General features: G+C 40.3%; 2 protein-coding genes across 6 annotated transcripts in view; one reads left to right on the forward strand and one right to left on the reverse strand.

Annotated features, from left to right (window-relative positions):
- Nucleotides 1-4813, forward strand: part of slc2a5 (solute carrier family 2 member 5) — a 10353-nt gene extending 5540 nt beyond the window's left edge. For all 5 annotated transcript variants that reach the window (XM_032520580.1, XM_032520582.1, XM_032520579.1 and 2 more), the window contains exons 10-11: nt 230-357; nt 2218-4813. In XM_032520580.1, coding sequence (XP_032376471.1) covers nt 230-357; nt 2218-2442 — 353 coding nt within the window. In that variant the 3' untranslated portion in view covers nt 2443-4813. The remainder of the gene's footprint in view (nt 1-229; nt 358-2217) is intronic.
- On the reverse strand, nt 2712-11063 carry ca6 (carbonic anhydrase VI). Its single transcript, XM_032520578.1, has 10 exons — nt 10802-11063; nt 10068-10247; nt 9324-9472; nt 8515-8610; nt 4537-4603; nt 4303-4460; nt 3990-4116; nt 3794-3877; nt 3676-3708; nt 2712-3566 (listed from the first exon to the last, which is right to left on the reverse strand). The coding sequence occupies exons 1-10, from the start codon at nt 10890-10892 to the stop codon at nt 2932-2934; spliced, it is 1620 nt and encodes a 539-aa protein (XP_032376469.1). The 5' UTR covers nt 10893-11063; the 3' UTR covers nt 2712-2931.
- Between the last annotated feature and the right edge of the window lie 1062 nt (nt 11064-12125).

The following is a 12125-nucleotide window of genomic DNA, read 5'->3' on the forward strand; positions in this document are numbered from 1 at the left end:
CACACACACACACACACACACACACACACACACACACACACACACACACAGATTACAACAGGGTGCTCCATTAGCTGAAGTGTTGTTTAGATGTGACCAGACATGTAATAATATACATGGTAAATCTGCACTCAGTTGTCTGAGACATGAGCATCCTCCTTGTGACCCTGAAGAGTAATGATGTGTCTCGAGTGTTTCGGTTGTCGTTAACCACATCTGTGCTTTTCAGGTCCTATTCCTTATGTGGTCACTACCGAGATGTTCAGGCAGTCGGCCAGGCCCGCTGCTTTCATGGTAGCAGGCTCCGTCCATTGGCTCTCCAACTTTACTGTTGGCCTCATCTTCCCCTTCCTAGAGGTCAGTTACACAGTTCCTAAGAACTCTAACATTTGGGGAATTAAAGATTATTACAGTTTTTTTTAGATTGCTAAACAACAGTGGTTACAACTGAAGCCACGTGTGCAACACTCTTGCTACAGTTTGAATTACCATCAGTCACCCGAGTTAAACAGTTCACATTACCTGCAAAACTCATCCCAAGCAACACAATTCTTAATACACGTCTTAAAACAGGCTCAGTGCAACCAAACACTTTGAAAATCCTTATTGAGCCAACATACACGGTCACTCTGAACACACTCATAGTAAAAACATCAACATCAAACTATTGCTATTTTCTTTTAAAGAAAAGAGTAAAATTCTTTCACATGGTATTTATTTTTTATATAAATATATCAATAGATGTATATTTGTATTTTGTCTATATTAATTTATGGAATAACTGAAAAAAACTAAGGTACACAATAGTAACATAGAAATGTGGGGCTAATCCTGCCTCTCTCCAGCATGATGTGACAAGTTTTCATTATCACGTTGGATGTCCTCTCTTGCCATGCACCTGTCCTGCGTCATCTATAAATACAAATGAATGTGGTGTTTGCATTGCTTCCACCTCCATTACTTTTTACTTACAGTAGTAACATCTATATCTGTACATATTGGCATATATACAGTATATACAGTATATATATATACCAATATGATACATATACTGTATGTGATCACTAACAACAAGTCTAAAACAAGACACCTACTTAGGCTTCCGCTGAAATTGCAATCAGCAGTGTTTGAAATGCACCGGGCTGAAATCCATTCTGTTTTGAATGTGTGGTTAATAGTTTTGTCAGTGTGTTAGCGTTTGACCAAAACAATGTGCATGTTGTGGTTAAAGCCATGGGATGAGTAGAGTTTTGAAAACTGTGTTCAAGCAATAAAAAACTAACTAGTACTAACGAGTTTGGTTCACATGAACTACTGCTGTGTTAGGGTTCTGCACGTGTTTCTAGTTATGCCCACTGTCTTTTGGCAATTGAAAAAAACTGTATTACAAAATGTAATTGGTTACAGATGTATTTAAGTGTAAACCGCAAGGCAATTCATGTCACATTCTGACTGTGATATGACAATGTAGTCTTTATTTTTACCCACTTTATTTCAGCATGTACTGTACAACTGCAACAACCAATCAAACAGGAGACAAATACACAATTACTACTAATAATAAACATACTTAAAATGAGAAAAACAATGATTCTTTAATTCTTAAAAATCTCAACATTTTGGAAAATATACTCGCTTTTTGGTAGAGAACATAGATAACATTGATACAGTCTTGTTGTCACCATGACTTTGCAAGGGAACCAGCAAAGACTAAAGGTGCACTGCTCGCAGCGACAAAACAGTCTGGCACTTGATCACAAGTTCTCTTTTTTACCTCTTTTTTTATTTTTTTCACATATTAAGCAAAGAGAACAGTACATGTTAATTGCTGTCCTTTATGGTCAGGTTGCCCAATTTTGTTATGTTTGTACAGAGCCAGACTAGATGTTTCCCCCTTCTTGTTTATCAGGAGCACTTTTGTCATTGTGTCTTTTTTAATGGAATGAATGGCGTAATCTTAAACACAACCATTGTACTTGTTTATTTCTTCTCAATGATAAGTGAAGGCATATTCTTCTTCAAACCACAAAGCAAACAATGAAGGAATTTGTTTGAGTAACAGAAACCAAAAAGAGCATTCCAACAAAAGTAACATTGCAAGTTCCCCTTACCTTAGGTGCTGTTTATGCCAAACCAACTGTTTCTGGCTAACATATTTACAATACATCATCCTGAGGACACACTAATCACATATCCTCTTCCTCCTTCTCCCTCCAGAGAGGTCTGGGCTCCTACAGCTTTATCATTTTTTCCTTCATCTGTCTGGTCACGCTGATCTACATCTGGCTGGTGGTCCCGGAGACCAAGAACAAGACGTTCCTGGAGATCTGCCAGATATTCGCCAAGAGGAACAATGTGGAGATCAAACTGGGTGATGGTGATCTGCCACTGAAAGAGAGCAAAGAAAGCCTGGAGGATGTAATGAGGGTCACAGCCTTTTGAAGACAAATGTGAGCATTCAGAGGAGAGGAAGTCTTCACTCTGGGGAGGATGGTAATGGACTGGGAATGTCTTGATTTAGCCTGTATCTTCTATTTTCTATTTTCCAAGGAACCTCTATAGAATCTCTTTGTATATAGTTTGCTTGTGGCTACTAAGATCTTTGTGCAATTCAATTCCAGCTAAAAATACAGTGAAACCTGATGTGCGAACTGCAACGCCACCTTATAGAGGTGTGAATTGGTGCATGAATCATTAAACAAACCAACAAGTCACTTATAAGCCTTTATTGACGATGCAAAGGCATGAAAACAATACAGGGCTGAAGATATAAGATACAGTTTGCATTCAAAATTGAATTGCAAGAGCCTAAAAGACATTTTATCCTTAATTCCATGTGTCCGACACGTTTTAACCACCCACCATCACCACAGATATTTTGGTTTAAAGCAGCATTTTAAAGCACTAGTGAACAGAAGCCGCTGAGCCTCTTCAAGAGCATCTGTACTGACTGTCCAGCTGCATCCCTCCAAACAGACTGAGTTTGGTGGTTCCCCAGCTGAACACATTTCCCACCATGGTGCTGTTTGTCTCACATGACATCTGGTCCCGGATACTTGCTGTGGTCAGCACATAGTCCCAGATGTTGACATCAGTCATCTTACCCACAAAAGCATCTGCGTTGGAGATGCCCAGTAATCCATCCTGGTCTTTGCCCAGGATGAACACACCGCCTGGACTGATTGTGTAACCGCTTTTTAGGTACCGCTGCTCCCCCACCATGCCATTGATCCACAGCTCCGCGCCGCCAGTGTGGGACCTCCAGGTGATGCAGAAGTTGGCCCAGTCGTGGGACTTGAAGTTGTGCGGCAGGTTGACAAACTCGTTGCCAATCCAGAGGCCCACCTCTCTTGCATCTCTGTCTTCGCTGATGGAGATCATCATCTCATTGTCGTTGCCGTTACTGGCGTAGGAGATGACGGTGTGGACCCCCTCGAGCTGAGGCAAGACATGCATGCAGACTGTGAAAGAGTCCAGCTCCATGGGATGGCTGAGGCGGGCCAAAGCATAACTTCCAGAATTCTTCTCCGGGAAGACGAGCACCAAAGGAAACAGACCATGAGGTTCTGTGCAAAACAGAAAAACTAGAATCAGGCTAGAATCTACTTTAAATCATCCACAGTCAGAAATAACAGTTAAATCTCAAATTCAATCAGTAGGAAATCAAGGACTCACCATGTCGGTGAGGCCCTGAGTTGCGAAATCCACCTTAAGGGAATAAGTAAGAAAGAAGAGTAAATATGGGCATTTTTAATTCACATCCAGCCATTTTTCAGCAGTTTTTATGACTTACCTGAACTGATATGCTTTCCAAGAGATGTTATTAGACCCTCGATCTTCCGGAGCTTTGATTCAATCTCATCCTGTCGACAAAATGCTGAAAAGACAAAAAGAAAATGAAAATTATGAGGATTAGACTCAGGCCTCGGTTGCCCCATGTCATTTCTGAAGAATAAATGACATAGCTCTATTGTGTAATCGCAACATACTTCCTTTCCCTAAGCGTGGCAGGAAAGATGACTCCACCACTCGGCTGTTGAGAGGCTGAGCAATACGGTAGTCATTCCACAGGGTCTTGTTGTCCATGTCCATCAGAGTACTCTCCAGTTTCCTGATCTGAACACAACAGAGGAGAAGAGACAGATATGACAATGCACCACATATTATTTCAAATGAGCCAATATTCTTCACATGTTTACAGCTTGGCTCCATATATGACATAGTGACAATGACAATAGTTGAAAGTTTTATTGATTATCAGCTGTAATATAATGCTCTTTTGCTTCCTCCTGTCCACTGTACCTGGTTATGTGAGAGAGTGATGGGAGTATCAAACACAGTCCAGAGGATGCTCTCGTAGCAGGGTGGTGTGGTGAGGGAGCCTTGGTATCTAAAAAAGTGGTTGAGGTTCTCAGGGAGCATAGAGCGCACATCAATGCTTGATATGTTCATGTTCTGACCTGTCAAGATCACATCGAAATCACATTAGACTCAAACACTAAGGGTGGTCAGTTAATTTTTGTTTGCATTAAGTACCTGCATATTTGATTTTGGCCAGGTTGGAGATGAAATCACTGTAGTATGTGTTCTCAAAATGCCCGTCCTGAAAGTAAACCAAAGGAGAAGCTTAAATGTTCAGTGAAAATAGAAAACAGTGTGTGTAAGCACTTACAAAGGCATAGTAAGGGGGACTTGATTATTCTGGTTTATTATAACTTGAGCCTTGTTGTTTTCAGGGGTTAGGACATTGTATCTATATATTATGATAATATTCTATTCACAGATTTAATTTTTAAAATGTGGGAACACAGCAGCATCACTACAAAATTCTGACAAGGCAAAAAACTCAGATTTTCTAGAATACTATATTTGGAGTTAATAGGTAAAAGTAAACAAAAAATGTTCTTATAATTCCTCTGTTAATCCCTTTGTTGAAAACGAGTTGAACCAGAATGTTGGTCTGTGAACTGTAATGTTTTTTTTAATTTACAGTTCAAACAGTGACAAACAGTTACAAACAATACACTGAGACTGGGAATGTGTCCCAGGGCCAAAAGAAAACACACAAAAAAAACGAGCAGAAAGACGGGAGGGAGGGAGACAAAAAAAAACATGCAGAAACATACAAAAGACAAGGGACCAAACACCTGAGGCGGTGTTTGCACAGCATGACCAATCGCAAACATCTACGCGAGCCACAAAGTTTACATAAGAAGAGCAAACTATAATTCTACATGACTATGAAGACAGACACAGTTTTACAGGCAAAATACAGTCGCTACTTCCTAAAACAGGAAGGAAAGCTGGCAAAAAAACAACTCTTGCTTCATAATACAGGCCTCTGCTCAAGTTAAAGCAAAGGCTGTAACACAAGGCCACAGACCGGACCTCAGGGAATCAACGATGCTCAGCTAAGTGTCCAGAGTCTTTCCTTGCGCTCCATGAATGCGTGCCGTAGAAAGTTCTACATACACTACATCCAAGAAGGAAACGGACACAGACAGACATGTCATGAGGTGGTTTCCAACGGGTTGCAATAATTTTCTTCGCAATGGTAAGTCCAGCAAATACAGCACATTTTGGAGTTCCAGGCAGCTGAAAAGCTTGTAATGGGTGTTTTAATGTATGCCTTCACTTATGTTCTCCTTTCAGAATACATTACATACGTCTGATAATCTGACTGCTGGTGTTTTGTTGCTGAGTTCCCAGATGTAACTAAACTGAATCCTCCTTTAAACTTTCCTGTGAGTGAATCTGAATCATTTGTTACTAATTGAGTTTGTCCAAATAGCAATAACTCTCTGCCCCTCTGTGCTGCCGTTACAGCAGATGCCAGCGATGGAGTTGCTGCAGCAATGACCCCTTGCTGACCCAAGCTGAGATCCAGAGCATTCCTCTGGAAACAAGCACTCATTCAATATGTCGGCATGTAAAGGAACACTCCATAGAGCCTTTACCTAGCAGGATGACCAAAAACCAGTATCATCAAAGGGCACACTACAAAGGCTTTTTTGTAAACTTGAAGCAGAACTGATGATAATTTATCATACATAGTGCAGGTATCCTGTGAAGGATCTTGGTCAACTTTGTGGTGAGATAAAGCAGAACGATTTTTTTTCTTCTTTTTATTGACCAATTGTGCAAAATTAATTAATTGACAAAAGTGCAAAGCATTTGTCCAAATCCAAAGTCCACTACACACACCGAAGAAAGCCCAGTGCACCTTTTCCACAACCCTTCCTTGTGATCAAATGTTTCACTCTAAAACAAAGAGAGGGAAGAAGAGAGACACAAAAAAACACAACAGCTAGAACAATGCCCGAAGCTCACAAACAAGTCACACAGAAACAGACACAGACAAACACACAACAAACAAACAAGAGGCATTGACTGGGAGATCAGCACAAGACAAAAGGGACAAAACACACACACAAACGTGTGTAAAGGCTGTATAAAATCTACAGCATGGACCTCAAGGATCCAGCAATTTGGAGTCTCCACCTATGCGAGCCGTGGAGAGCTACAGATGCATGACATGCAGAAAGAAAAGGAAAGTACGAATAGACAAGTCATGAGGTGGTTTCAAACGGGTTGCCATCACTCTCTTGGCCACTGTTAGTCCAGCAAAAACAGGGCTGACAGATCACTCAGAACAAGTATAGTATCATTAATCAGGGCAGATATTTTGAATGCAATATCGTTCCAGAACTGACCAACAGGAGAGCAATCCCAGATCAAGATATGCACCTTGAGCTTTTAGTGGGCAGAATGTGCATTAACTATTTTCATGTGATGCATTTTCAGAGGGGTGAGCTATGTCCTATAAATGAAATTGTAGTGGATCTTCTGATGGTCTGGATTACAGAATACTTCTGTAATGTTAGACCATGCATCATGACAGTCAAGATCGATACTCAGTCCTGGGCAATCACATACCCAGATCTTCTCTATAGGAAGGCCAGAGAAGCCAGATATCACCAAGAACTGGTAAAAGCCTCGATACCATACCACATGGCTGCATGGTAAATAACTTCCGGATAGGAGGGATGGGCAGAGCCCTACTCCAGGGGACAGCGTAAGCCTTGAATGCTTATCTTAATTGAAGGTAAAAGGAAAAAGAGGAATGTGGTAGATTGAATGCGTTTTGTAATTCAGGAAAGGGCAACAAACCAACCTCGGTCGCTAGAAATTTCTTTTAGGCAATGAACCCCCCTCTGTTCCAACTGTGGAGCTGTTGTAGCCTTCCCACCAATCAGGAGCACTGCATTGTTGAATAATGGAGAAAGTATGAGCCAGTTACAAGCTATATGGCAATATGTTTCTGCCAATCTCCAAGTATTGATAAGATGAGAGATATTAAGGCCAAAGCATTGCTGGCACTGTTTGTTGGAAAGATTGGCAAAACGAACATCATGGAGTGACCAAGGCTCTGTCATAGAATTTTCTAGGGTACGCCAGCAAACAGACACAGCTGGGTTGAACCAGGTAAGGAGGAGTTTTATCACAAAGGACCAAGAATACTGTTTAAAGTTGGGAACTGAGAGGCCACCACCCTCTTTCCTCCTCTGTAGACATCTTATTTATGTTCAACATGTTTAAGCAAGGGAAGACCTCAATGTCTACATATTTAAACTAATTAACAATGGGGATGTTGCCAGAGATGGTTGAGTTGCAAGCAGGATCATTTAAGTGAAGCAGTGCAGACTTTGACCAGTTAACTTTAAAGCCTGATAAGCTTCCATACTCCTCACTAAAGATAAGGTGAGGAAGAGACTGAGAGATGTGACACCATAATCGATTGGCGAAAAGCTTGAGCCAGAGACTCTAGAGAGAGGACAAATAGTGCAGGACTCAAGGGGAAGGGAGTTGGAACCATATAACGCAACTATTTAACAAAATTGGGCCAGGAGCTAAACCTTAAGCCGCCATCTCTGTCGAGCTGATCACGTGCCTCCAGAACAAAAGTTTTTGTGGTACTGAGTGTAAACCCAGGTTTAGGTGTAACTCAACTGTTTAGTGGTCACTTAGTCGCTCATGTTTTGTTAAAACACATATTCATTAGTAAATCACATTAGTTAGTTTGTAATACTCAGCATAAGTATGTAGTGCATACTACTTGTACAGTGTATGTAGTATGTCTGTTAAGTTTCTGTATGGGAAGGGTGGGGTCATTTCAACTGTTCTGCGCAGCAACGACTCAAGGGGGAAAAAAATGATGTTCTGAACGGTTTCTGTCCTAGTTAAAGTGTGTGTTAATAATGTTCTGTTAAAGTGCTCATATTATGCTTTTTAGCTTTTTCCCGTTCCTTTATTGTGTTATATTTTTTGTGTGTGCGATTCACAAACTGCTCTAATGTTTACTAATACTGTTTAGTAATGACTACTAATGTAAACTTTATTTGTCTACTGCATCAATTTGAACTGTTAAATTGAACTTTGTGTATGGTTTAAGGCAACAGGTATATAGGCAAATTTCTAGTAAAGTCAACCCATTCGGGATAGCAGTGTACTTACATCATAGAAAAAGGCGAGTACTGCCAGACCATCTGGCTTATCTCTGGCTTCAGTAAAGCTCTTGTACTTGTCAGAATTGTAATGGACAACATGGAGCTGAAAGACAAGAAGGAAATGCAAAACAGGTTAGGTGCCAAAACATGCCCAATGACCTTCCGTGAGGCTAAGACTGCTGATCAGTTTATTTGTCAGGGACAATACATATTGGCATTGTTACATCTAAAGTGCAACAGATGTATGTCGGACTTCTAGCCATGTGCTAATTTGCAGTCCTTGTCCTTGTAATTAACTTTTACTAAAAATACAAACAAATTAAAGATGACTTAAAGGCAGCAAAGAAACATGTTACATACAGAATACTATTCAGGAGAAAATTAAAGGCATCTGTCAAATAAATGTGCATTTAGGTGGCTCAGAAATGGACTGTGAGTATACATTTTCAAATTAAAAGATGTGGGCAGTTCTGGTTCCCTCATTGATGCAATCCTGGGATTATGTACAATGATAATATGTTAGTTGTTCTACACTGTGGAAGTGTAATGAGGCAGTGTAATGATGTTTTTACAAAGGCGGTTTCTGTCCTTCATTCTGACTTATGTTTATATATGCATTTAATAGCTGCACAGGTCACTGTTTGAATAAGTGCAGGATTTCATGAATACAGGATGTTTGAATTGTGCATTAAAGGCCTGTCATCACTGCGGTGGTGCACCAGCTCATCCAACTTGTGGCATAGTTAGTTTCTACCCTGGCTTTCTGTTTCAAGACAAACTCTCCTTTTCAAACTTTCAAGCTTTTTTTAAGCCCACCTCTGCCATGTAACGAATGCCGTCTACAGTGTGCTCCGCCCCACTGGCCTCCAGGTCCCAGCCGCCCCAGTGCAGGTGCATCTGGACAGCTGTGTATTTCCCTGGGAGGCCCTTGGTGATCACCATAGTGGGAGGCAGGTCGATTTGAACTGATAGAAACACAAAGAAACATCATTTTCAGAACGTTTCATAAAAAAAACACACAAAAGAGTCAGCATACAAATCACAGATACTGTACATTACTGTTTTTGAGTTTCAGCTTTTGAAATGTATGTCCTAAATTTGAGGCAGCCATTGGCTTCCATTTAATTCTTAATACTTGTTTAAGTTGTATAATCTACCACAGTGGACATAAAGCCTGCAATCATTAATTATCAAAGGTATATCATTGATAACAAGTAATGCAGGACAAACTTTTTAAATCTAACCAATACCATGCAACAATACCGGTGCCCTGCTTGGGGGAAATGTGCAGTATTGATGTTTACTGTAATGATTTACACAATTCAAAAAAGGTTTAAAAACTTAGTTTAACACCATGAAGAAATGAATAAAAATCAATGGCTAACTAAAAAGAATGGAAGTCTGAAACTTTCAAACATTTTAAATTGTTGGCATTAAAATGCAGTCACATACAGTTTGGTTCATAGTTCAGGGACTATAACAGCAGAAGCAGTGGTATGGTCCTTTAACAGTGAGCTAATATTGAGGGTAAGTGATATAGTATTTGTCATACTGGCTTACCGGAGTGCCCGTTGTTGGACATGAGGAAATGTCCTCTCTGAGTATCATATCCGCTGAGTTCCAGCTGCAACATATCTGGGTTGTGTCTCACGCTGCGCCGCTGGATGTCTATTGGGGACTGCTTCTTACCGCCACATGCAGGGTACTGTGTTGCCCAGTGCATCTGGTCCAAAGCTCCCTCTGTGGGAAGAAGTAAAACCCCAAAAACCATAATTACATTATAAAGATCACCCCGAAATAAATCATTTAGGGAGGGACATGTTGCAAGATGTGCTCTTGTTTGTGGAATAGTGTGTGCCTAAACTACATCACACATGCAAAGGACTTGTTCAGCTGGATATTGTGGTAGACAGTGTGCATTTCCTCAATTGTATTAACCCCCAAATTATGTATACCTAGTCCTCCGGTGCTGTGTTGACTACACCTAATAATATGTCTCACAACATGTGGTTGTCCGAGTTATTTGACCAATGCAACGCGTGCCACCCAGAAAACTTACCGTGCCTCGGGTTAATGTTCAGAGACATAATAATAATAATAATAATAATAATAATAATAATAATAATAATATTCAAACAACTTGGCGGCTTCTTCTACCAAAACAATTACGCATTGGATATGTTGTTTGCCCGTTTTACGGATCAATCACCTTTAAATCAAATTCAGTTCTGTTACTTTTGTAAATGAATGGCAAGTTAAAAATCACACAACAATTCTTTGAATAAAAAGCCTACCTGTGTAAGTCCAGTGTATTCCATCAGGAGGAATCCCATCACTGACAACACAGACCAAAAAAGCGGAGGCAAACACCGAGAAGAACACCATCGCTTTGCCTCTTCTCCTCCACGCAGGCTACTGACACCTCACAGAGGTTTTCTCTCCACATTTAAACTGCGAGAGGAGGGAGGTGTTGAAACCTCTGCTGAAAACGCCCAGAGCTCTGCCCAGCAGCTCCAAAGTGACTGAACTGTCAAAAAGACTCGAGTGGAAATGTTATCTCTCAGTGTGAAACAACTGATCGGCCAGAATAACTGATTATTCTACTCTTATTGGAGAATAAAACTACGGGTAATCACGTAAGTAACCCAAATAAATCGTTTATTTATTTAGTCTTTGAGGACAAAAGTTAGTTTCATATTTGACTTTAGTGTATCATCAAATCTGTGCAGACAAGGAGATGAAATGTTTTATATCTTGTTGCTTCAGCATCCCAGTCGTCCCTCAGTAGGCTAACTAACAGATTTCACAGATTTTCATTTTAAGTGTCCTTTTGAAAGAACTGCCACTTTTGTACAACCTTTTTTGCTTGACATTTGGATTTACAGGAAATCATGATACAAGCACACACATGCCACTGTCACTTGGCTGGTAAAGCAAGTTGCCAGTAATTCTTAGAATCCTCAGATGGTTTCAGCTAAACAAAAACATGAGTGCCAATGGTAGTAAGTCATAGCATATTGTATCATGTACCACCTGTTCATGCGCACTAGTCACAACATGTCCAACACTTTCACCTTGCATGCCAGAGCTGTTCAGCTATAAGGTGTATGAGTTTGCGGTTTGCTTCACAAGCACATGTAAATAAGTGAAAGGAAAAGCAGCTTGTTTGTCTTCAGAGGGATACTATTGGTCAGAATTGTAATAAATAGTTACAAATTTGGGGAAATATACTTATTTACTTTCTTGCCTGGAATTGAATGAGGAAACTGATACCGCCTTTATCTGTCCATTAAATAGGCTATAAGGCTTCACCCAGCAGCCAAAAAAACCCAAATTGCCTTCCTTTGTGAGGATGTCAGGCAAACAATGGAGACTTCAGGAAGTCGCTATGCTCTGCCAAGACATATTATTACCAGCACATAATGCCTCATAACACTACAACACACCCCCACATAAAAACAGATTCAACGATGGAATTAGGGTTAGGTTTGTGCAGTTTAGGATTTAATTAGAATTTGCCCTTTGCACTAAAATTAAGTCCAAGGTAGAAATAAGTTTGGAATTATTTGTGTGTGTGTGTGTGTTTGTGTGTGTGTGTGTGTGTGTGTGTGTGTGTGT

This window comes from Etheostoma spectabile, chromosome 7 (genome assembly GCF_008692095.1).
Source record: "Etheostoma spectabile isolate EspeVRDwgs_2016 chromosome 7, UIUC_Espe_1.0, whole genome shotgun sequence".
Lineage (NCBI taxonomy): Eukaryota > Metazoa > Chordata > Actinopteri > Perciformes > Percidae > Etheostoma > Etheostoma spectabile.

Bases quoted from the DNA above. Each gene is read 5' to 3' on its own strand.
- ca6 (XM_032520578.1), bottom strand. From the start codon at position 10,892: ATGGTGTTCTTCTCGGTGTTTGCCTCCGCTTTTTTGGTCTGTGTTGTC. The intron at 4,604-8,514 runs GTAAGTACACTG...GTTTACTTTCAG, and splicing joins TACTCGCCTTTTTCTATGAT to GACGGGCATTTTGAGAACAC. The intron at 3,567-3,675 runs GTGAGTCCTTGA...TGTTTTGCACAG, and splicing joins CTCAGGGCCTCACCGACATG to AACCTCATGGTCTGTTTCCT.